The following is a 26,409-nucleotide window of genomic DNA, read 5'->3' on the forward strand; positions in this document are numbered from 1 at the left end:
CTAAAGTTTTACGCTTTGATTTTTTCTCTTTGTTTCCTAGGTACTAATTTTAATTTTTATTTAGGAAGGAGCAGTGTAAATCTTACTTGTATTCAGTAGTGTATCTCATAGATACAGACAAGGCAAGAAGAGATGAGCTGTTTAAATAGTGTTTAATATTAATGGGGGGGAGGGGAAGAAAGAAAAAGTGTATTAAAGATATTATACTATATACATTTTGTATATCATTAAATCTTTAAAAGAAATTAAATAAATTTATTCTTGTTTACAGATGTTTACTGAGTTCAATCATTCTGAAAAATTATCCATGTTTTCAGAGTGTTTTTTTAATTACAGAGTATCAGCTTTTTTAAATGAACCATTTTGTACGCCTTTCATCTTCTGTGTATTAATGTGGTCTTGGTTTCCTCCTCTCTCTCTCTCTCTCTTTTTTCAATCTGTTTCTTGTTACGTCAGAAAATGGAGATATGGGTTATCTTTTGAAATTTAGTTTTATGTTGATTATTTTCATAAGATGTTAATAGTAACCAGTGTTTATGTAGCACTTAATATGTGCCAGGCATTACTCTAACTGCTTTATATATAAAGTACTTACACCCATTTAATCCTTAAAACAATGTTATGAAATATAGGTTATTATCTTGTTTTACCAATTAGAAAATAAAAGCATTAGATAAAGTAACTTTCCTAAGATTCTTATAATTAGAATGTAGCAGCACTAGGATTCAAACCCGGGAAACTGGCTTTTGAGTATGCTCTTGAGCCCTGTGTTATGTTGACTTTTGAGCATAGTGATGATTGATTTCTGTACCAGTTCCTGGTTGCTTTTCCGAACTAAATCTGTCCGATAACTTTTTTTTGTTGTTAATTCTGGAAAGTAACAGTTTACCCGAAGACCACATTTCTCATTCCAAAGAAGTGTGATCTTTCCTTAGATTACTGAATTTTGTCATTATTACTCTGGTCTGAAAGTGTCATTTGCATAATCTCTTTAGCATTTTCTTCTCAGTGTCATTCTGCTGAGAACAGAGCTCATCTCTTTGCCAAATTACTTTTTTTTGAGAGAGAGAGAGCGCACATGAGCAGGGGAGGGGCAGACAGAGAGGGAGCGGAGTCCATCACGAGGCCGGATCTCAGGACTGTGATCATGACCTGAGCTGAAATCAAGAGTCAGGAGTCGGATGCTTAACCAACTGAGCCACCCAGGTGTCCCCCAAATTACTTCTTAAAACGTCTTACATAGATGTTCTCTGATAATTTGCCTTCATCTATCTGGGGATCTATGAGCCTTCATTATTTTTAAAGTAATGCATGTTCATTGTATTGTAAGGTAAATATTTTAAAATGTAAAGAAAAATATAAAAATTACCCTTGTTTCCCAGCCTTAAATTGGGCTGTTGTTTCATAGATATATACCCCATTAGATTGTACATTTCACGGAGGAAAGGACCTTTAGGATTTTTCACTACTATATCACCCAGCACCTTGCATAGTTCATAATTTGTGATACGTATACTGAAAAAACAAAACAAAACATGAATTTTTAAATGTTTTTCTACAATACCAAACTTTCTCTTGAGGAAGATAGATCACAGTGATATATATAGTCTTATGTGTTTAAGCAGACAATCAAAGCAAGTGCACCCAATAGTCATTTATCACTCAGAGATCAAGTAGTTATTTGCAGAAAAGGATGAATCCATGTGTGGGCATTTTTGTGATCCTTCTGCTCTCATTGTTTCCCAGCTAGATTTCACAAAGGTACCTGGAACCTGGATCCTCAGATCAGTCACAACTGGCGCTTAATTAATTGTTCAGTAATTATGTACTGGAGTGAAACCTCCCAACCAATGTGTGGCTCTCAAAACTTAGGTCTGTGTTACCAACTGCGAGCTGTCTTATTTATTTTTGTGTTTCCCTTAGTGCCTTGTTGGAGTTTGTAGTATAGAATATAGGTGCTCAATAAGTATGTGTACCACAGAATATTTCTAGTATTAGACAATCTGTGAGCCTTTTAGGGAAAATCCCAAGCTATGGTTTTGAACCTCTGGAATATATTTTCCTTCTGCACTCTGGAAATTCCTCAAAGCAGAATTTCTAACTGGAGTCCATGATTCTGCCTTAGTGGTAACGAACAGAGAGCAGGGAGGGAGAGGACATGGTTATTCAGAAAAGCTACACACTCCACAATAACAGTGCTTGCTTTCGTGTGCTGCCCTACTCTACATTTAGCTCCCTGGTGTTCCCCCCCCCCCCTTGGGATTTCTTTTTTTGAAAAACTTTTTTAATGTTTATTTTAGAGAGAGAGAGACAGAGTGAGTGGGGGAGGGCAGAGAGAGGCAGACAGTCCAAAGCAGGCTGCAGGCTCAGCTGGCAGCACAGAGCCGGACGTGGGGCTCGAACTCACAAGCTATGAGATCATAGAACCGTAGTCAGACGCTCAACCAACTGAGCCACCAGGTGCCCCTTTTCCTTGGAATTTCTGTGCAATCTGCATCCATGGAACTTTTCTTTCATTTTAATTATAAATGTCTTGGTATATGTTTCTAAAGTGTGAGAACTGATATCTTCACGCCTCAAAAATTATGTTTCTCAATTTCAGAAAATGTTCTCCAAAAAAATTTTTTTACGGTTTGGTTGAGTCAGGACCCAGGTAAGATTTATTTATACATTGCAGTTGTTTGATTTATCTTTACAACTGCAGTGTATAAATAATTTAATCTTGATTTGTCTTTAAAGTCTCTTGATACATATAGGCTTCAACCACTCCCCACCACCACCGACCAATTCATCTTTTTCAATTTATTTATGTTGAGAGGGAGAGAAGGAGTTTGTGTGTACTAGCAGGGGAGGGGCAGAGAGGGGGGAGGAGAGAGAATCCCAAAGCAGGCCCTACACTGTCAGCACAGAGCCCCCTGTGGGGCTGAAACTCAAGAACTGCGAGATCATGTTTCAGGTGAGCTGAAACTAAGAGTTGGTTGCCCAACCAACTGAGCCACCCAGGCACCCCCAATTCATTTTTTGAAGAATCTGATCATTTGTTCTAAAAAGTATTCCAGGAGTACCTGGGTGGCTCTAGTCCATTAAGCATCCGACTTCAGCTCAGGTCATGATCACGGTTTTTGAGTTTGAGCCCTACCTTGGATTCTGTGCTCACAGCTGGGAGCCTGGAGCTGCTTCAGATTCTATGCCTCCCTTTCTCTCTGCTCCTCCCCCACTTGCACTGTCCCTCTCAAAAATAAATCTTAAAAAAAAAATGTTTCCCACATTCAAGATTTTGCTAATTCTTTCCCTTAGGTGCCATTTTACGTGTTTCTCTCTTGAATATGCCTTAAATGGTTAGTTAAAGACTTGGTCAGAGTCTAGATGTTTGATGAGAATGAGTCCTTGGTGGTGGTGTCTAGTTCCATGAGGACACACAGTTCTGGTTGTCTTTTTGATGGTCGTTACCTGGATCTATTGATGAGGTCAGTGGTTCTGGAAATGGACCACAGGCACTGAATGTACATAGGGCACTTTCAGGGGCCCCACAGGTCAAATAATACTATATATTCTATAATCCTAAGATTATACTTGCCTTTTTCTCTGTGTTGAAAGTTTTACTGATGAGGCAAAATGATTGATGGGTCTTAGCACAAGTTGAAGCTGTAGCACCAAACTGTACATGGTGGTCCTGTCCTTCAGTCTAATACCACAGTTAAAAAAAAAAAAAAAAAATATTTCATTTAAAATGTCTTTGCTGAAGTCATAAGTTAATTTTTACTTAATCTTGACCCTTCAATACATGTCCTTAATATCAGTAGGCAAAATGAGAAACACATAAAACTTTTGCTACAGAATGAAGTGCAATGGTGGTTTGAAGAAAAAACACTTAAGTGAAAATGAACTAGGCACTTTGTCACTGCGCATCATTTCTACTTTGAAAGAGTGACTGGCAGGCAAACCAGGGGTATTTAGACTTGAGGATTTGGCCAAAGAATAATAGTACTTATTAATGCGAAAATTTGAGTTTTCAAGAGAAAATTGGAATTTGGGTAAAACTTGCCTATTAACACCAGTAACATGACAGCTTCCCAATACTTTCCTAATGAAATCAGTGTTGACTTAACAATGGTTACTTTTGGTAGTGTGTAATGAAATATGTCCACATTTGGAAATCTTCACAACAAATATTTTCCAGATGATCTAAAGATCCAACAGAGTATGAAAAGTTTATAAGATTTCAGATTCTATACTGCAGTTGACCTTTAGGAAACTACCACTTGTCCGATTTTAGTGTTGTCTTAAATAAGAATCCACAATTACCTAAAAAGGCTATTAAAATACTCTTCCCCATAGAGAGCTACAGTAATCAAGACATGTGTTACAACATATAAATCAATAATATATGGTAAATTGATTCTTGACAAGGGTGTCAAAACAACTCAAAGGGGAAAGAATTTTCAATAAACTGTGCAGGGACAACTAGATATCTACATGCAAAAGAATGAAGTTGAGCCTCTGCCTCACACCATATACAAAAGTCATTTCAAAATGGATCACAAACTCGAATGTAAGTGCCAAATCATAAAACTTAGAAGAAAATGTAGGGGTAAATCTTTGTGACCTTGGAGTAAGCCATTGTTTCTTAGATATGACACCAATAGCAAAAGCAACCAAAGAAAAAAAGTAAAATTGAACTTCATCAAAATTAAAAATTTTGTGCTTTAAAGTACACTATCAACAAGGAAAAGACAACTCGGTGGGAGAAAATTTTTGCAAGTAATCTATCTGATAAAGGACTTGTATAAAGAACTTACAATTCAATAATAAAAAGACATCCCAATTTAAAACTGGGCAAAGGAGGGGCGCCTGGGTGGCTCAGTCGGTTGAGCGTCCGACTTCAGCTCAGGTCATGATCTCACAGTCTGTGGGTTCGAGTCCGCGTCGGGCTCTGTGCTGACGGCTTGGAGCCTGGAGCCTGGTTCGAATTCTGTGTCTCAGGCTCTCTCTGCCCCTCCCCCACTTGTGCTCTGTCTCTCTCTGTCTCTCAAAAATAAATAAAAATTTAAAAATTAAAAAAATAAAATAAAACTGGGCAAAGGATTGAGTAGACATTTCTCCAAAGACATAGGAGTGGTCAATAAACACATGAAAAAAGTCTTTATTAGCCGTCAAGGAAATTCAAATCAAAACTACAATGGAATGAATGCCACTTCACTCCCACTAGGATAGCTAGAATCAAAAAGATGACAGCAGGTGTTGAGAAGGAGCAGGTGGAGAAATTGGAATGCTCATATATTGCTGGTGGGGATTTAAGTAGTATTGACACTTTGCAAAGAAAACAGTGGAAGCTTCTCAAAAGGTTAATTAGAGTTACCATATGACAGCAGTTTTACTCCTGGGTATATGTCCAAGAAAATGAAAATATGTCTACACAAAACCTTATACATGAATGTTCTTTCAGCATTATTGATAATAGCTAAAAAATGAAAATAACCCAAGTGTACAACATGTGAGCAGATAAGTAAAATAGTGATAAATCCATATGATAGAATATTATCTGGCAATAAAAATGAGGTACTGGTAAGTCCTACATCTATGGGTCTCCCAATTCTGTAGCTGCTGTGTATGCAATGCAAAATGGAACTGGATAGACTTGGACTTTCGTTCTTGCTCTGTCCCTTATTCCATGAGTGACCAGCTACTTGAGCAAACCTCTTTGATAATACTGATCTCAGATTGTTGTGAAGGTGCCGTACTCAGCACATAAATGTACTCAAATAATAGTTTTCTTCATGTTGCCTCTTTAACCTTGGGAATTCCAATGAAGAAAGGAGGACATGGCAGAGAATACAGAAAATTCTGAGAGTGATTTTTTCTTTACAAGGAACTTATCTTGTAGCTTCTTCTGTTAAAGTATGAGCACATGCTTATGAGATATGTAGATGTGTATAATTTGCACCAAAGTGCTTAAGTATGCTCCATTTTCATCTCTTGAAGGCACTTCTAGGATTCAGTTTAAGAATGAAATTAGAACAAAGGATGTAAAAAGTAGCCGTGAGCACAAATGTAAAGCTAAAACATCAAGATAATTCAAATAAAGTAACTTTACAAGTGCTCAATTGTAACAATGTAAGAAAGTTAAAACAATGCAAGATATGTGGGAAGAGTTGAAAGCAGAATAAATCCAAATGATCAACATGTTGTAAGCTGTATGAAGGTAAAGAATTGTATTTTATTCACTACTAAACATCTAGCCCAGTGACCGACACGGAGCTGATGCACAATAGATATTTTCTGGACTAATGAATGAGCTACAACAACTATTTAATAGGAGTTCCAGAATGCAAGACCTAGAAAGGAAAAAAATAGAAGTACCTACTTCAGGCCACAGTTTGGTAACTCTGCAAATAAGTAGCTAATAATAATAATAATAATAATAATAATATAATAATGTTTATGAAGAAAAAAAATCAGATTGACAAAAGAATTTTCTTCTGTCATATAGTATCCAAGAGGCAGTAAATCAATATTATTAGGAGAAAGGGAGGACATTGAGCCCAGCCATGTGATGGCATTCTCAGAAAGTTCACCACTTTCTTGGAAAATGTTAATCAAGGATTTACTCAATCAAAAAGAAAAAATCTAAATGGGAAGACATGAGATAAAAGATATAGAGAAAAGCAAATGTTCATAAAATGTACAAATTCAAATGCTTGCTGGAAAATATTTATACATGATATAAGATTTTAAAGTAAACTAGAATAAAACATTTTTAAATATTAAAAGAAGATTCAGGGGAAGATGGTAGTTAAGCACACTAAAGATCTCATCCAGTTGGGTAAAGTTACAGATACTAATTGATCAAAAAGTAATTTTAAGCATGAGTAACCCTTGCTATCCTGACTCAGTATGTGATCTCAAGGAACCAAATAAAATTTCACACAGAGTTATGACAAGCCATCCAGATCTTAAAAACCAAATAGGTTAAGGGGCACCAGGATAGCTCAGTTGGTTAGGTGTCTGACTCTTGATTTTGGCTCAAGTTGTGATCTCAGTTTGTGAGTTCCAGCCTCATGTTGGGCTCTGAGCTGACAACGCGGAGCTTGCTTGGGATTCTCTTTCTCTCCCTCTCTCTCCCCCTCCCCTAGAATAAATAAACATTTAAAAAAAGTATGTTGGGATAATAATGGTATCCCTTGCTATTCCAACTTTAGACCCAGATAGATTAAGATAACAAGGGCTCCTTGAGTATTTGTTGAAATATTTAAAGGAAACAATCCAAGAATATAAAAACAATGTGCAATCTCTCGACAATTAGAAAAAAGAGTCTGAGGGGAAGGGAAGTTTTAAAAACGTAATCCATCAAAGAAGAAAGCAGGCAATAACAGAGCCAGATCCCTTTTTTTCCTTCTTTTATCCATTCACAATTTAGTTTAGAAGCCATTAGTTGAGATCAATTTAGGTAGGCCTTGTGTGAGGTGTCAGAAAAGCAGGGTGAGGATGAGGTATGTGTGGTATATGTGGTTGGGAGGGTAGCAGCAACAGATGAGTTACATATAGAGGAGTTGATCACATAAGGAAACACTGAAGATGATAGGGTTGTGACACTGCAATAGCATGAGTACATCTAGCTTCTGCATCTCTATTCTAAATACTATTCTCTAAAAGGAACCAGGGCTCTTCGAGAAATGACTAACTCTAGGACTGGGGCAGGTTATGTCTGGAAGATCTCACGTGCCAAAAGTAAGGAAGTGTTCAAAGAATGATGGGGACCCGTCAAACAGGTACAGAAAATATCTTGAAGAGCCCTCTGCTGGCTACTCTTGAGGCACTTTGTATATCAAAAATAAATAATGGTAACATTATAATCCATCGAATAAAGTAGGAATTCATGAGTCCACACTGGTTAAAAGAATAAACAGGGAAAAGAAAAACCTCTTTAGAGCAGGGTAGCAATTGATGAATGCAGTTGGAATAATGACATTAGAAAACAACCATTTGGCAACCACCATAGTTATAATTAATCTAGCCAAGCAACATCAATTAATGTTAAAACTAGTTTGTGAAAGTTTGATAAGGAATGGATCATTTACATTGTCTCAAAGTTCTCTCTACAAAATACTGATTACAAAAGGGAAAAGTAACTACAGTAGAGAAACTTGGCAGACCTCACTTTTTGTGAGTGATTACAGCTAATATCACAAGTATTGAGACAAATCAAAAATGCGTAACACCTAATACAATGCAGTAAAAAGAGCACAGCATTACTTCTGTGATATTAGAAATGCATAGTATGAATCTTAGGAAATATCTCAAACTGAGGGATATTCTTCAAAATAACTAGCCAGAAATTTTGAAAAGTATCAAGTTCTTGAAAGTCAAGGAGATGCATAAGAACTATTATAGGATGAAGGACCTAAAGAGACATGACAACAAAATGCAACATGTGATTCCAGCTAAGCCATGTCCGGACTCCAACTTCCAGAAACTAAGATAATAAAATGTGTGTTGTTTTAAACCACTAAGTTTGTGATAACTTGTTACACAGCACAGAACACTAACATAAAACTCCTTTTATTCATGAGCATAGATACAAAAGTCTTGAACAAAAGATTACCAAATAGAATCCAGCAATTTGTGAAAATACTACATCACTAACAAGGTAAGTTTATCTGAGGAACAGAAGATTGGTTTAATATGTGACCATCATAGCAGACTACAAGAAGAAAACTCTCATGATTGCCTCAAAAGATACAGAAGAACCTGATCACTCTCAATGTCTGTCATGATGACAATTCTCCAAAAAAACCTATGCCTTTAGCAAACATCATACATAATGGTGATTTATTCAGAGCTTTCCTTCTTAGTTCAGGAGTGAGCTAAGGATGCCTACTATCCCCACTTCTATTCAGCATTTTACTGGAGGTGCTAATTAGTTCACAAGGTAGGAAATAAAAAGTATTAGGATTGGGAAGGAAAACGTAAGACTTATTTTTGGCAGATGACTTGAATGTTTACAGAAAATCCAAAGAACCTATATAAAAATTATAGACTGAGTTTAGGAAGGTCCTTGGATATAATATCAACATATGAATATGTGTTGTGTTTTTACCTATAAGCATCAATCATAAAATGAAATTTTAACAAGACTCCACTGATGGGGAGAAACTGAAGTATTTGGGAGAAGTACGCTGACCAAAGAAGCAGAGTGACAGGATTCAAGTCCTACGGAATCACCACTCAGGTGACTTCATGAACCCCTTTTAAATAGACCACAAATATAAAATAGCCATAAAACGCAACATCTCTCATTGCCAAGATCTCTTATATATACAGACATTGAAGAACAATCATCCTTTTTTTTTTTAATGTTTATTTACTTGAGAGACAGAGAGCACAAGGTGGGGCAGAGAGAGAGAGAGGGAGAGAAAGAGGGAGAGAGAATGAATCCCAAGTAGGCTTCATGCTGTCAGCACAGAGCCTGACGCGGGGCTCAATCCCATGAACCATGAGCTCATGACCTGGGCTGAAAGCAAGAGTCTGACACTTAACCAACTGAACCACGCAGGAGCCCCTCCAGTTTATTTTTAATCTGTTATGGTTCTTAGCCTTCTTTATCTTTCCTGAAATCTACATTTTTGAAAAGTTGTTATTTTATTACTTCATTCATTTTACTTAATGCAGAATTGAGAAAAGACAAACTGGATTGGCCCTAAGGCTCTTTCTTCATCATTCTTCACAGATTCTGAGTTAGCTCAGAAAAAGAACAAACTGGTACCAAATTTGGAGCTCCAGAGGGTCCCCTTTCTAGCAAGACCACTTCCCTACCCAGGTTGCATGGTTGCACCTACTCTCTGACCTCTTTTCATCCAGATAGAGCATAGGATAGAGCATAGTTGGGGGTGGGTCCCTCTTTACTGAAGGCTTTCTTTTTTTTTTTTTTTTAATTTTTTTTAACGTTTATTTATTTTTGAGACAGAGAGAGACAGAGCATGAATGGGGGAGGGTCAGAGAGAGAGAGGGAGACATAGAATCCAAAACAGGCTGCTGCAGGTTCTGAGCTGTCAGCACAGAGCCCCACGCGGGGCTTGAACTCACAAACTGCAAGATCATGACCTGAGCCAAAGTTGGACGCTTAACCGACTGAGCCACCCAGGCGCCCCTACTGAAGGGTTTCTTAAGAATGGTTCTCTATGAAGACAATGGGTTGAGAGCTTGGAAAATTGTGAGCTTTGCTGCCCCTCAGTTTATAAATCCTTCTATGATGAACACTTTATATTTGCCCTGGGTGGCCTTAGTGGGGTGTATATGTATGTCTGCACCCTCTTTGGACTGTAGTTGGTGACCACAAAAAGAAAGACTCCAGTCTATCCCAATGCTATCCATTTTTAGAAGCAGCAAAGTCCAACTGCCTCCCTTCCCAGGGTGAGAAATATTCCCTTGGGATCTAGGAGTGATGTGATCCCTGGGAATGGGGATGGGCACCAAAAGGAGGCAGAGTTGCCATAATGGACTATATGGAGGTAAATCTTCTGTGTATGCGTATAAGATAGATCATATATATATCTTATATATTTCTATCTTAGATCTATATATGATCTATCTTATATATATATGATCTATCTTATATATATAAGATATATTACGTACACACACACGAGATAATATATAAGATATATAAAATATATATTACACACACACATCTTCTGTGTATGTGTAGAAGATAGATCATACATATATATAATATATGTATGATCTATCTTATACATATATATGATGTATCTTATATATATTACACACACACACACTCACAAGAGATAATATATAAGATATATATTACACACACACACACAAAAGAGAAACTGAGTGATGGGGGAATAGAGCTTATATGTTCAGTTCATTCTCTGAAATCTAATGTTTTTAAAGTTTTTAAGCAGCTGAGTAACAGTATCTCATGGCAACATGCTAGAATCCTGAGGGTAAATGGAAATGATTATGATGTGTGGAAAATCTAAGTTGGAATGTACCTGAAGTACAGATAAAAATCAGTTTGCATCTACTGAAAAGGGAGGGAAACATACAAATTGTTTATTACAAACAAAAAGAGCTAAAGTAACAGGCTCAGAGAAATGAAGTTAAAAGGATTAGATGTAGTCCCTGAATAGAAGTGAAAGTCCAACGTAGATGCACTAAAATGGCTTCAGAGCGGCCCTGCCCGGCAGATGACTTCAGTATCTACTATGTCCTGTGAGCCACTATCTACGATAGCTTTCTCGATAAGTTCATTTGAGGGGCGGGGCATGTCAAAGGAGTCGGGGATACATGCCACCTTTGGAAGGGTTCCCCCAGGTTTGACCCAGTGGAGGGCCCACAAAAGGAAGGGAAGATGTTGTTTAATATCTAGGCAATAGATATTCCTAAAGAGGGGCCGTCCAGGGCCTCCGATGACCCCAGTCAATAAACATGAAATGAACATCATGTAATAGTGAACACTTTTCTAACTGGCAGAATTGTAAATGGAGGTACTGAGGTGAGGTAACTGTCTCCTGGAGACCCAATTTTAGATACTGTACACGGGAAGAAAAATCATAAAGGACAAAGATGCTGGGCTGCCGTGAGCAATAGTCAAATTACAAAAGGAAGCTTGTGTGGAGAGAGGAGGACTCCCTGGGAACCTGTTCTCTCCTCTGTGCTGGGCTGTCTGTGCACATGAATTCTCGAATTCTATACACTTACTGTTAGGAACAGCCTACATCAGTCACTTGTTCAAAAATATTTTTAGGTTGCCATTTATTAACTATGCAATCTGTGCCATGTGCCTCACATCATTTAATCTAATCCTCCCAACAACCCTACATGGTAGCATTGATCCTATTTTATAGATGAGACACAGATGTAAGTGTCCCACATCGTGTAACTAGAAACTGGCAGAGTCAGGACTTAAACTAAGATCTGTTCTTTACAAAGCCTATGCTCTTTCTCTCTCTGTGTATATGTGTGTTTACATGAATACATACACACACGTACATATTATACACACATATATGTGCTCTTAATGTTGATATCTTTAGTATGTGTATATGCTCTCAATATGTACATATGCCATATATATGTATGTGTACACATACACTCTCTTAATATATGATATATAAATCCAAATAACTCAGGTAGGTAGGTAGGTAGATAGGTATTCCTTCTCTCCACATACCACTGCACATACTTATATCATAGGCAAATGACTAAACCACTTAAATGTGATATCTCCTCTGTAAAACAGGATTTAAAAACAGGGCACACCTGGGGGCGTCTGGGTGGCTCGGTTGAGTGTCTGACCTCGGCTCAGGTCATGATCTCATGGGTGGCGAGTTTGAGCCCCGCATCGGGCTCTGTGCTGACAGCTCAGAGCCTGGAGCCTGCTTCAGATTCTGTCTCCCTCTTGCTCTGCCCCTCCCCTGCTCGTGCCCTGTCTCTCTCTCAAAAATAAATAAACATTAAAAAAAATTTTTTTTAAATAAGTATACCTACCCCATAGAACTGTTGAAAGGATTAAATGGGAAAATGCATATTAACAACTGGCGAGGCTCAATACATGATAGCTATTGTTTTTATTAACTACTATCTATTGCCATTATTGTTACTACAAATCATTAAATTATTTGGCCCAGAGAGGAAAAAAAAAAAAAAAAAGAAATACTTTGGTATTCAGAGTGAAAGTGCAGTTTTAGCCAAGCAATTCTAGGTCTCTGAAAGGCCGTTATTTCTGTCCTCTTGATCTGGTTTCCGGAAGAATCTTCTACCTCCCTTTATTTGGCTGCAGGCACTGTTCAGAGTTCCAGAATAAGTAATGCAATTTTAGACCCTGAGTTTGAGTACTTCTGTTCTGGGTAGGGAATGTATTTGACAGAAGTCTCATTGAGGACTCTTCTTTGTATCATGAGCTTGAGAGTGATTTGTTGTCACTTTCACATATTTTGTACCCTCAAAATGCTCTCATTTCTCTCTGCATGGCCCCAACACAGCGCAGAGTGCACAGATCACTATGACAGCTCTCCAGTCAAGGAGGTGGAGGAGAACCAGCCCCATTCCCAGGGAGTGACAGGCCTGCGGAACTTGGGCAACACGTGTTACATGAACGCCATTCTCCAGTGTCTCTGCAGCATTTCACCGCTGGTGGAATACTTTCTCTCGGGAAAGTACATTACTGCTCTTCAAAAGTAAGCCATTTGTGTTCCCTGCCGCCCAGCCCCCGCCCCCTGCTCCCCCAAGGGGAGGTGAGGGAGGGAGCCCTCTGAAGTCCCTAATGAGGGCTAAACAAGTCAGTAGAGGCCGCAGAGCCCCAGAGACCGGAAGTTCAACCAAGAACAGAGCTTTGTTTTCAGTCTGATGCCACGTATGCTTGAGTTTTTAGGTGCTTTCCTTTCATTAAATCAGCCAGAAATATTCTCCTTCCTTTTTCCAAGGGATTGCAGTGAGGTTGCCACTGCCTTTGCCTACGTGATGACAGATATGTGGCTTGGAGACTCAGAATGCGTCTCGCCAGAAATATTTCGGTCAGCTTTTGGCAACCTCTACCCAGCATTCATGAAAAAAACGCAACAAGATGCCCAGGAATTCTTGATTTATGTCCTGAATGAGCTTCATGAATCTCTGAAAAAGGTAAGTGACATCAATGGACTTGAAATAAGGTAGACCTCAGCTCTATCGGCAACTTTCATTTTTCATTCTTTCGTTTCTTCTGTCAATATTGCCCACTCTGTGTTGAGCACAGGTGCTGGGGGATGTGTAGGGGGACGTTCAAGTTAGTGTTTGAATTGGCCTGTATTTACCAAAATTAGTGAATCATCAGAATCACCTGGGAAGAGTTTTACGCCACAGATTCTAAGACCCTCACTCCAGCGTTATTGAATTAAAACTTCTCGGGCTGTCCTTTAGTAAAGCTCACTTGGTGTTTCCAGTGATCATCAGGTGCGGGAAACGCTAATCGGTTCCCTTTGCAAATAACATCTGCACAGACTAGTTTTGTAAAGTGAAAATTGCATTTTTATACAAATATAGTCCTCATGAGGTATAACGTATAGAGCTTTACAACTTAAAGTACGTGTTCTTGGTAACTACAAACCCAAGAAAATGTTAAGCTCGGAATTAAAAGATCTAAATACTGCTGTTTCATCTTCATGCCAAGCATTCCAAACCAGAGTTATTTACTGGATCAGGACATACATTTAATAAAACATGAGATCGCCAGTAACGAAGAGTTTTGCCCTTATCTGTGAGACCCACTGCCTTCAGCCTTGATCTGAGACGCATACTCCACAAAGATAGGTCCTTGGTTTTATGCAGTGTCCCTGTGCCGGCGTTAGCTTACTTCAAAGTTAATATCCTTAATATTAAAGAAATACTTAATATCAGAGATCACAAACTATAGCCATTAATCACTCTCATCTGCAATCCTCAGTTCCTTTTTTCATTTTTTCTAATAAGATATACCTGGCGGCACTTTTTTTTTTTTTTTTTTTTTTTTTGACAGAGGGGAGGGTGGTGGTCAGTAAAATCACTTAGGTCCTCATCTGCAGCCAATCTGAAATAAGTAGCATTCTCGTTCCCGAGCCCAAAGTTGGAATTAGGGACATTAAATTACTATCAGGTAGAAGACCTTGGCAGCAGGGCGTAATAAAAGCAGCAAGGCAAAGGAGAGCAGCGCGCGCAGCTCCGAAGTAAAGCTGGCCGTGGAGTCAATGCATCTTCCAAAGGTATATTCTACTGAGGCCCTAAAACTGCTAACAAGTCAGGCTGTGCTCCCAGAAATGCTACTTTTCAGTATGCGCTAGATTCAAATTGGGCTGTAAGGTTAGTTAAATCAGGCTGCCATAATCTGAAGGGGCTGGAGAAGAGGTCAATTTCTTTATTTTACCTTTATATCAGTTTGCATGACTGAAAGCTAGTTCGCAAGCTTCCTTACCCTCTTCCCAAGAAGTACTGTCCCCCAGACCCTGTCTCACACTTTTGTAGGCTGTCAGCCTCTGGGGCACGGCCATGTGTCTTACCAGGGGTAGGGAGTCGTCATTGCTAGGTGTCATTTATGAGGAAAATAACTGAATTATCGGAAATCACACCTAATAGATACTCTTAAGAAGAGCTTACTCTATTGTCGGAATCCAAAACTAAGTGGTTTTTGGTAGCAATGTATCATTGTGATAGAAAAAAATCAAGTCATTGTATTAAAAACTTTTTTTTTTTTTTTCAAATAACCAGTAGTTGATTCAGGGCTAATTTGTTCCTTGACTCAGTGCCATCGAAAATCATATGAAAAAGGATCTATTCCAAGGTGCTGCAGGAAGACAATTGCCAATGAGGTCTCCATCATCACCCAGCTGTTTGAAGGGCAGCTCAACTATAGCATCATGTGTTTGAAGTGTGAGAACTGCACCTACAAGAATGAAGTCTTCACCATTCTTTGCCTCCCCATTCCATCTGATTATGAGTGCTCTCTTCAGGTAGGTGTGGTTCCTCCTGGATCCCACTTCTCAGGGCTGTTGCCTACATTTTCTATTATGATGGGGGCTGCTTTGTAACTTAAAACAAATTGGAAGCCCATGATGACAACATTTGATAGGAAAGTTACATACAGCCAAAAGTTAGCATGAATTCAGTTGTATTTCCCAATGTACTCAATAAAACGGCCTCGTTGTGAAATTGGAATGACAGGTAGGGCTTATTCAGTCTGCTGAGATGGCTTGGTGCATATAGGGAATTCATACATTCTTGCAAAAATTTTGTGACCCTTCCTCACCCTCGAGGTCTGTAGATCCAGGTTGGTAACTAGATATAGAAGATTCTGACTTGGTTTTGAGTTCTTGTGTTTGGACGGAAGCTGTGTGGCATATGTTGGAAAGATAGAATGGAATATAGTGCCTTAGTTTACCTTTTGAATTTTCTTCACCATAATACCAAAAATTAATCTGTAAACGGTAGGGGGAAGGATAGTGATAGAAAGCAGGGGACAGCTAGAAGGCAGAGATGAATACATTCCCTTGCAGAAAAATACACATTTATATTTTTTCTACCTAAATTATGAAACCACATTTATTGCTAAAAGTTTTCACATACCAAATCGGAGAACAGAATCCTACCACTTATTTAGAACTGGGCTTTGTTCTCAGATCAAACTGCTAAAGATTACTGGAAACAGATTTTGAAGACTCTAAATGAGGTGCTGGCAAGTCTGCTGAAAAGAGAATCTGCTCATCTTTCTCTTTAGGTTAATGGTTTGCAGAGCAGGGGTGCCGGTTCCATTGAGGATGGCCCCGGTGGGCATGGGATCTAATTCGGGGTGTTCTGTGGTCTTTATTATCCAAAACAGTGGGCAGTGTAATTTTTCAGTCTCCAGATCACTTTTGTGATGAGATGAATCACATAAAACAGCTGCCTGACTTGCTTAGTGGAATTTGCATAGTCAGTATTATTCTGTTATAAACCAGAAAGGTTAAAATGCAGATCCAGAGATTAGAAGTGAGATGGGCACTTGGATCCATTTCAGTAACTAAGCAAGAAAGAAGCATCCCCTTTGTCGGGTAGATTTTGCACCTATCCAGGCAGCAGCTTGAGACACTGGTACCTCCTGGATATGTTGACTTTGAGGAAAGTGCTGAGGATTACATTTCTACAACTCTTGCAAAGTCCTTCTGAAAACAGAGAGCCTGGCTGCGGTCCATCCAGTTTGGTTACCCAGTGCTTTTTTTTCCTCAACAGGACTGTCTCCAGTGTTTTTTTCAACAAGATACACTGACCTGGCATAACCAAATCCACTGTTCATTCTGTGAAACCAAGCAAGAAACAGCAGTGAGGGCCAGTATTTCCAAAGCACCAAAAGTAATTATCTTTCACTTAAAAAGGTATGGATTTTGACATTTTGTGAACAGATTTTTTTTTCTCTGAAAGGCTTTATGGAGACAGAATTGACAACCATGCAATATAACCATTTAAAGTGTGTGATTCAGTGCTATTCAGTATATTACATTACAAACTTTTAAAAATTTGTGATAGAATATATGTAACATAAAATCTGTCATTTTAACCTTTTTTATTGAACTCTCACCTGCAGTGTTAGATTAGTTTCAGGTGTACCATATAAGGATTCAGCAATTCTATATGTTGGTCAGTGCTCATCACGATAAGTATTTCTGATCCCCTTGACCCATTGCACCCATCCCTCCATCAACTTCCTCTCTGGTAACAGCTGGTTCTCTGTATTTGAGTCTGATGTGGGTTTTTTTTGTCTCTTTTTCTTTGTTGGTTTTGTTCCTTAAATTCTACACGGAGGGAAATCGTAGGGTATTTGTCTTTCTCTGACTTATTTCATTTAGCATCATCCCCTCTAGATCCATCCGTGTCGTTGCAGATGGCAAGATTTTGTTCCTTTTTATGGTGGAGTAATAATCCTTGTAGATATATACAACCTCTTTATCCATTCATCTATTGATGGACACTTGGATTGCTTCCATATCTTAGCTATTATAAATAATGCTGCAATAAATATAGGGGTGTGTGTATCTTTTTCAAGTTAATGTTTTTGTGTTCTTTGGGTAAATACCCAATAGTGAAATTATTGGACCATATGGTAATTCTATTTTTAATTTTTTGTATTTTTGAATTTTAAGGTTTTTAACATTTTTTTAAATTTAAAATTTTAAATTAAATTTTAATTTTGAGAATTAAAAATTCTATTTTTAATTTTTTTCCACAGTGTTTATGCCAGTTTGCCTTCTGACCAACACTGTACGAGGGTTCCTTCTTCTCCACATCCTTTCCAACACTGGTTTCTTATCTTTTTGATTTTAGTTATTCTGACAGGTGTGAGGTGCTATCTTGTTGTGGTTTTGATATATATCTTCTTTGGAGAGATGTAGGTCCTCTGCCCATTTTTAATTGGATTATTGGTTATTGTTTGTTTCATCTTTAAGTAAATTCTACCCCCAGTGTGGGGCTTGAGCTCACGACTCTGAGATCAAGAGTCGCATGTTCCACTGACTGAGCCAGCCAGGCTCAGTTTTTTCTTATTTGTTTTTTGGTGTTGAGTTACCCATTCTTTATATATTTTGGATACTAAGCCCTTATTGGACATATTACCTATACAAATATCTTCTCCCATTCAGTAGATTGGCTTTTTGTTTTGTTTTCAAAGCCAGATATTATGGTGACTCTTTCCAGTGCAGGTCCCTGTGTCCAGGGTGCCTGCTGTGGGGTCTGCTCCTCTGCCTACATGCATGTGGTGTCTCTCCCCTGTGTGGTTAGTTTCCTGGAAAGTTTGGTTCCCCACTGGGACTCTGCCCCTCTTACCCTTTTCCATGTGGCCTCCTCTCTATGATTAACTGTGGAAAGTCTATAATGCCAGGCTTCGGGTCATTTTCTGACGTAGTTGTTCCAATGGGACCAGGGAACAAAGTGAGCTTCAGATCCTCCTGTTCTATTTTCCTGGCAATCTTGGCATTTTAATGTTTGTAGTGGTCGCCTTATAGTTTTGTAGTTAGAAGGCTAACGTGGGTCTTAGAAGGCTAAAATCAAACTGTCTGTAAGGCTGCATTCCTTTCGGAGAGGTTCCAAAGAAGAACCTAGTGCCTTCTCCCTCCAGCTGATCCAAGTGAGGCTCAAGCTAAACTTTTTTTTTTTTAAGCAAGAATTCAGCCCAGGTGACTTTCTATACTTGTTACCACATTACATCAGGAGGCACATCATCAAAGTTTGGCCCACTATTGGTGATGTTATGTTTGATCCTTAGATACAGTAGTGACTATAATATCCCACCATTTAAAGGTATAGTTTCCCTCTGTAATTAGCATATCTCTGGACTCCTGGATATTTTTAAACTCCATGTGCTTAATATCATTACTATCATCATTCTTCTTGATGTTTAAATTTTTTAAAATTGACCAGTGGTTAAACCCAGCAGAGGAAGAGAAATAATAAAGATCAGAGCAGAAATAAACAATATAGAATCTAAAAAAAGCTGTAGAGCAGATCAATGAAACCAAGAGTTGGTTTTTTGAAAAAACAAACAAAATTGATAAACCTCTAGCCAGGCTTCTCAAAAAGAAAAGGGAGATGACCCAAATAGATAACATCATGAATGAAAATGGAATTATTACAACCAATCCCTCAGAAATACAAGCAATTATCAGGGAATACTATGAAAAACTATATGCCAACAAACTGGACAACCTGGAAGAAATGGACAAATTCCTAAACACCCACACACTTCCAAAACTCAATCAGGAGGAAATAGAAAGCTTGAACAGACCCATAACCAGAGAAGAAATTGAATCAGTTATCAAAAATCTCCCAACAAATAAGAGTCCAGGACCAGATGGCTTCCCAGGGGAGTTCTATCAGACGTTGAAAGCAGAGATAATACCTATCCTTCTCAAGCTATTCCAAAAAACAGAAAGGGAAGTAAAACTTCCAGACACATTCTATGAAGCAGTATTACTTTGATTCCTAAACCAGACAAAGACCCAGTAAAAACAGAGAACTACAGGCCAATATCCCTGATGAATGTGGATGCAAAAATTCTCAATAAGATACTAGCAAATCAAATTCAACAGCATATAAAAAGAATTATTCACCATGATCAAGTGGGATTCATTCCTGGGCTGCAGGGCTGGTTCAACATTCTCAAATCAATCAATGTGATACATCACAGTAATAAAAGAAAAGATAAGAACCATATGACCCTGTCAATCGATGCAGAAAAAGCACTTGACAAAATTCAGCATCCTTTCTTAATAAAAACCCTCGAGAAAGTCGGGATAGAAGGAATATACTTAAAGATCATAAAAGCCATTTATGAAAAGCCCACAGCTAACATCATCCTCAATGGGGAAAAACTGAGAGCTTTCCCCCTGAGATCAGGAACACGCACGACAGGGATGTCCACTCTCACCGCTGTTGTTTAACATAGTGTTGGAAGTGCTAGCGTCAGCAATGAGACAACAAAAGGAAATCAAAGGCATCAAAATTGGCAAAGATGAAGTCAAGCTTTCACTTTTTGCAGATGACATGATATTCTACATGGAAAACCCGAGAGACTCCACCAAAGTCTGCTAGAACTGATGCATGAATTCAGCCAAGTCGCAGGATACAAAATCAATGTACAGAAGTCAGTTGCATTCTTATACACTAATAATGAAGCAACAGAAAGACAAAGAAACTGGTCCCATTCACAATTGCACCAAGAAGCATAAAATACCTAGGAATAAACCTAACCAAAGATGTAAAAGATCTGTATGCTGAAAACTATAGAAAGCTTATGAAGGAAATTGAAGAAGATATAAAGAAATGGAAAAACATTCCGTGCTCATGGGTTGGAAGAATACTGTTAAAATGTCAATACTACCCAAAGCTATCTACACATTCAATGCAATCCCAATCAAAATCGCACCAGCATTCTCGAAGCTAGAACAAGCAATCCTAAAATTTGTATGGAACCACAAAAGGCCCCGAGTAGCCAAAGTAATTTTGAAGAAGAAGACCAAAGCAGGAGGCATCACAATCCCAGACTTTAGCCTCTACTACAAAGCTGTCATCATCAAGACAGCATGGTATTGGCACAAAAACAGGCACATAGACCAATGGAATAGAATAGAAACCCCAGAACTAGACCCACAAAAGGATGGCCAACTAATCTTTGACAAAGCAGGAAAGAACATTCAATGGAAAAAAGACAATCTCTTTAACAAATGGTGCTGGGAGAACTGAACAGCAACATGCAGAAGGTTGAAACTAGACCACTTTCTCACACCATTCAGAAAAATAAACTCAAAATGGATAAAGGACCTGAATGTGAGACAGGAAACCATCAAAACCCTAGAGGAGAAAACAGGAAAAGACCTCTCTGACCTCAGCCACAGCAATTTCTTACTTGACACATCCCAAAGGCAAGGGAATTAAAAGCAAAAATGAACTCTTGGGACCTCATGAAGATAAAAAGCTTCTGCACAGCAAAGAAAACAATCAACAGAACTGAAAGGCAACCAACGGAATGGGAAAAGATATTTGCAAATGACATATCGGACGAAGGGCTAGTATCCAAAATCTATACAGAGTTCACCAAACTCCACACCTGAAAAACAAATAATCCATTGAAGAAATGGGAAGAAAACATGAAGAGACACTTCTCTAAAGAAGACATCTGGATGGCCAACTGGCACATGAAAAGATGTTCAATGTCGCTCCTCATCAGAGAAATACAAATCAGAACCACCCTCAGATATCACCTCACGCCAGTCAGAGGGGCCAAAATGAACTAATCAGGAGACTATAGATGCTGGAGAGGATGTGGAGAAGTAGGAGCCTTCTTGCACTGTTGGTGGGAATGCAAACTGGTGCAGCCGCTCTGGAAAACAGTGTGGAGGTTCCTCAAAAAAATTAAAAATAGACCTACCCTATGACCCAGCAATAGCACTGCTAGGAATTTACCCAAGGGATACAGGAGTGCTGATGCATAGGGGCACTTGTACCCCAATGTTTATAGCAGCACTCTCAACAATAGCCAAATTATGGAAAGAGCCTAAATGTCCATCAACTGATGAATGGATAAAGAAATTGTGGTTTATATACACAATGGAGTACTACGTGGCAATGAGAAAGAATGAAATATGGCCCTTTGTAGCAACGTGGACGGAACTGGAGAGTGTGATGCTAAGTGAAATAAGCCATACAGAGAAAGACAGATACCACATGTTTTCACTCTTATGTGGATCCTGAGAAACTTAACAGGAACCCATGGGGGAGGGGAAGGAAAAAAAAAAAGAGAGAGGTTAGAGTGGGAGAGAGCCAAAGCATAACAGACTCTTAAAAAAAGGAGAACAAACTGAGGGTTGATGGGGGGTGGGAGGGAAGGGAGGGTGGGTGATGGGTATTGAAGAGGGCATCTTTTGGGATGAGCGTTGGGTGTTTAATGGAAACCAATTTGACAATAAATTTCATATATTTAAAACACACACACACACACACAAAATTGACCAGTGGGAGACCCTTCAAGCCTTTTGCTCTGAGGCCGTTAGTTAGTTTAGGTTTATTAAAGTATAATTGCAAGTATAAAATGTATCTATTTTAGGTGTACAGTTTTATGAATTTTGACAAATACATGCAGTCATGTAAACCATAATAGCCAACATACAGAGTACGTCTGTCACCCCAAAACATTTTCTCATAATCCACCCTTTCTCCTACCCTCAGCCTCTGGAATCGTCTGATCAGATTTCTGTCTTTATAGTTTTGCCTTTTCCAGAATGTCCTATGTTATACCATGTGTGGTTTTGTTTTTTGTTTTTGTTTTTGGTTTTGGTTTTTTTTGTTTCGTTTTTGAGTTCCGCTTCTTTCACTTAACATAATATTTCTGAGATTAATTCGTGTCATGGCATCAGTTAGTGGATCTTTCCTTTGTCTTGCTGTGTAGTATTCCCTTTCGTGAATGTATCACAATTGTTTATTCATTCATCAGTTGATGAACGTTTGGGCTGATAGCAATTTGTGGCAGATATGAATATAGCTGCTATAAACATTAGCATATAGGTTTTTATATGGGTATAAATCTTCCTTTCTTTTGCTATGGTACATAAGCATGGTCATGCAATAATCTTCCTGCCCCAGGCCTAAATCAGCCATTTTTCTAAAATAAACATAATTTTTGAAAAAACTCCAGTGATGCTGATAGGAGTTCAAATTTGGAAACTGCTGATCTATATAACAATTCGAGAATGTGACAAGATTCGCAGAAAATTTTATCTTATTAAAGATACATTAAAACCTCAGAGGGGTGCCTGGGTGGCTCAGTTTGTTAATTGTCCGACATCAGCTCAGGTCACGATCTCACAGTTCATGTGTTTGGGCCCCATGTCAGGCTCTGTGCTGACAGCTCAGTGACTGGAGCCTGCTTCTGATTCTGTGTTTCTCTCTCTCTCTCTCTCTCTCTCTGCCCCTCCCCTGCTCACGTGCTCTCTCTAAAATAAATACACATTAAAAACAAAAAACAAAAAACCTTCAGAGCTGGAGAGGTGCCTGAGTGGCTCAGTTGTTTAAGTGTCTGACTTTGGCTCAAGTCATGATCTCATGGTTCATGGGTTTGAGCCCCATGTTGGGCTCTGTGCTGACAACTTGATTAGCGTGGAGCTTGCTTCAGATTCTATGTTTTCCTCTGTGTCTGCCACCGCTACCCCCCCCCCCAGTGCCCCACGCTCATGCTCCCCCCCCCTCAAAAATAAACATTAAAAAAACAAACCTCAGAGCGGGTAAAAGGGCATTGCCAAGACAACATGTGCTAAAATCAAGATAAGGAAAAGCTGAGTCAGTCAAGGTCATTTCTACTCTCTGATGTCAAGCCTGGCTTTTTCCCTGTTGCCTTCTCACTGGATTGATTCTGTAATGTCTTACCCTCTGACTCATACCCCTGGCCCAACCAGTGTCAGTTCTGGTGACACTAAGGAATGTGGAGATTATAAGTATACATAGATAAGGAAAATTATGTACAGGTCTGTGCCAAATTACCTTTGTAAGAAATTACTTTTAACTGTACTTGGAATTTACCAAGGTATGTAGATTTCACTAATGAGTCATTGACAAACTTACTTTGTATTTTGCACATTTATTCTCTCTCCAGATTTGACATTCTGGGTACAATGAAAAGAAAACTAAGGACAGATATTCATTATCCACTCACAAACTTGGACCTTAGTCCTTATATTTGTCCAGTTTTTCGGAAACACCCTAAATATAACCTCTGTGCGGTTGTGGTGAGTAAAATACTGAAACTATTTAAAAATAACACACATTTAAAGAAAATTATAGAATTATCTACTCGAATGCCTATTCTTTTTTATTTTATTTTATTTTTTTAACATTTACTGTTGAGACAGAGAGAGAGAGAGGAGCACAGGAGTGAGCCGGGGAGAGGCAGAGAGAAAGAGGGAGACACAGAATCTGAGCACATCTGAGCTTTCACCACAGAGCCCGATGTGGGGCTCAAACTCACAAACTGTGAGATCATGACCTGAGCTAAAGTTGGACACTTAACCCAGGCATCCCTTGAATGCCTACTCTTATCTTTCCCTCACTTCTCCTATATTCTTCTTTTTAAGGCAAAATACAGAGCCTGGAACTTATTGCTTTGACTTAGAACAGCAGAATAATGACAGAATAAAATGTCCTGTCCATTGCCTGCTGGCTTTCCCCCCACTCATTGGCTAGTTCAGATCTGGGGGTACTTGCAGGTTGGGCTGTGGGGAGCAGAAGTTAGTTTCAGCAGCTTTGTGTTGAATATTCATGAGACACTCTATAGCCAGTCTATAGGTATCCAGTCCTCAGGAAACTCTAGGGGTTCCCTTTGGCTCTAAGTCAACTGTCACTGAGGATTCCCTGAAGGAAGGAAAGTGTGGAGTATAATTCAGACCAAATCATCCAGAGCTTCCTACAATGTCGACCATCCCCAGGCACCAAGCCGTTCTCTGGGTTTCTCTTCTGGATCACACACCCTGATTTCCCCTTGAACCTGGGGGGTCCAGCTGGGCCCAGAGCGCATCAAAGAGCTCCCAGCAGAGCCCACTATGCTTCACCAGGGTCCTCTGATACACAGACAACTAATTCTCCTATTGAGCTTGTTGAATTAATACATTATAAAATGTCCATCCCACTTTTTAACCTGTTTAACCTCTCAGAACCATACCTCCAACCTTTAAAAAATGATCCTTGTTTCTTTTTTAAAAATATTTTTAAATGTTTATTGATTTTTTGAGAGAGAGAGAACGAGTACAAGTAGGGGAGAGGCAGAGAGAGGGAGATACAGAATCAATCCAAAGCAGGCTCCAAGCTCCAAGCTGTCAGCACAGAGACCAATGCTGGGCTCGAACCCATGAACTGCGAGACCATGACCTGAGCCAAAGTCAGATGCTTAGCTGACTGAGACACCCACGTGCCCCCATTTTTTCTTAGTTTAAGCCTTGACAGTCTCCTTCTTTCTTTTTTATTTTTTTTTTATTTTTTTTTTTATTTTTATTATTTTTTTTTTTCAACGTTTTATTTATTTTTGGGACAGAGAGAGACAGAGCATGAACGGGGGAGGGGCAGAGAGAGAGGGAGACAGAATCGGAAACAGGCTCCAGGCTCTGAGCCATCAGCCCAGAGCCCGGAAACAGGCTCCAGGCTCTGAGCCATCAGCCCAGAGCCCGACGCGGGGCTCGAACTCACGGACCGCGAGATCGTGACCTGGCTGAAGTCGGACGCTTAACCGACTGCGCCACCCAGGCGCCCCAGTCTCCTTCTTTCTTATCTATCCTGCTCTCACATGTGGTTTTCTTTCTTTTACTTCCCTACTGGAAATCTAAAGTGCCATCCTCTATCAGATCAAATATAGCTTCTACTGTGAATTCCAGAATGATATAGGAACTGCCTCCCCTATATTTTGCTGTTTAAATTTCTCATTATAAGCGTTTGTTCTTTATGAAAATCCAAAGTCAGAAAGCTGAATTTGTAAGAGTATATAATTATCAACATTATGAGAAGATACAAATTTGTATGAAAAGATTTGCCCCAAACCTCCTATAAATTGGTAGGCCTTCTAGTGTTTAAATTACTGTTAGTTAAGGGGTTCCTGGGTGGCTCAGTCAGTTGAGCGTCTGACTTTAGCTCGGGTCATGATCTCATGGTTCGGGAGTTTGAAGCCTGTGTCAGGCTCACTGCTGTCAGTGCAGAGCCTGGAGCCTGCTTCAGATCCTTTGTCTTTTTCTCTCTCTTTCCCTATCCGCACCCCCCCTCCCAAATAAACATTTAAAGAAAAATACAAATTGTTAACTGAGGGGCCAAAAGTTGCTTTTGAAAGACAAATATATTTAGAATTTACTGGAAATTGATGACTGATCAGAAGTAAGAACTAATCATCTTTGTAACTATGATGTATGGCCACAGGGAAAGACCATTTAGAGCTCTGTTCCCAAAGCTGTTGTTCTCGGAAGCCCTGCAGCATTAGTGTGACTTTCAGATATAAAGAATCTCAGGCTCACCCCAGACTTAGTGACTCAGAACATGCATTTTAGCAAGATCCCTATGTGATTCAAATGCCTATGGAAGTTTGAGAAGTACTTCTCTAGACCAGAAATGGATACCTCTACATCATCCTTAATTGAGATTTTTCCAGCCTTTGCACAAGCCCTTCAAGAGCTTACTGCTTTGCAAGGCAGGCTCTTTATCTGTCAGATTTGTTTTGACTTACTTTACAAATGTATAGTGCCTGTTATGTACCTGGCACTGTTCTCAACACTTTGCAAATATCCTTTAGTCCTTCTATAGCCCTGTGAGGTAAGGACTATTATTATCCCCCTTTTACAGGATGGGAAACAGAACAGTAGGGTTAAATAAACTGCCCCAATCATACAGCTT

The 26,409-nt window shown here is 39.1% G+C and overlaps 1 protein-coding gene across 2 annotated transcripts in view; it reads left to right on the forward strand.

Annotated features, from left to right (window-relative positions):
- Window positions 1-10,996: 10,996 nt before the first annotated feature.
- USP50 (ubiquitin specific peptidase 50) overlaps window positions 10,997-26,409 on the forward strand; it is a 41,219-nt gene continuing 25,806 nt past the window's right edge. Inside the window, exons 1-6 of one of the 2 annotated variants that reach the window (XM_045449759.1) lie at window positions 10,997-11,232; window positions 13,005-13,199; window positions 13,446-13,641; window positions 15,273-15,479; window positions 16,735-16,877; window positions 23,639-23,771. In XM_045449759.1, coding sequence (XP_045305715.1) covers window positions 11,180-11,232; window positions 13,005-13,199; window positions 13,446-13,641; window positions 15,273-15,479; window positions 16,735-16,877; window positions 23,639-23,771 — 927 coding nt within the window. In that variant the 5' untranslated portion in view covers window positions 10,997-11,179. The remainder of the gene's footprint in view (window positions 11,233-13,004; window positions 13,200-13,445; window positions 13,642-15,272; window positions 15,480-16,734; window positions 16,878-23,638; window positions 23,772-26,409) is intronic. The other variant, XM_045449760.1, reaches the window with a different exon arrangement.

The sequence above is a fragment of the Leopardus geoffroyi genome, chromosome B3, assembly GCF_018350155.1.
Source record: "Leopardus geoffroyi isolate Oge1 chromosome B3, O.geoffroyi_Oge1_pat1.0, whole genome shotgun sequence".
NCBI classification, from domain to species: Eukaryota; Metazoa; Chordata; class Mammalia; order Carnivora; family Felidae; genus Leopardus; species Leopardus geoffroyi.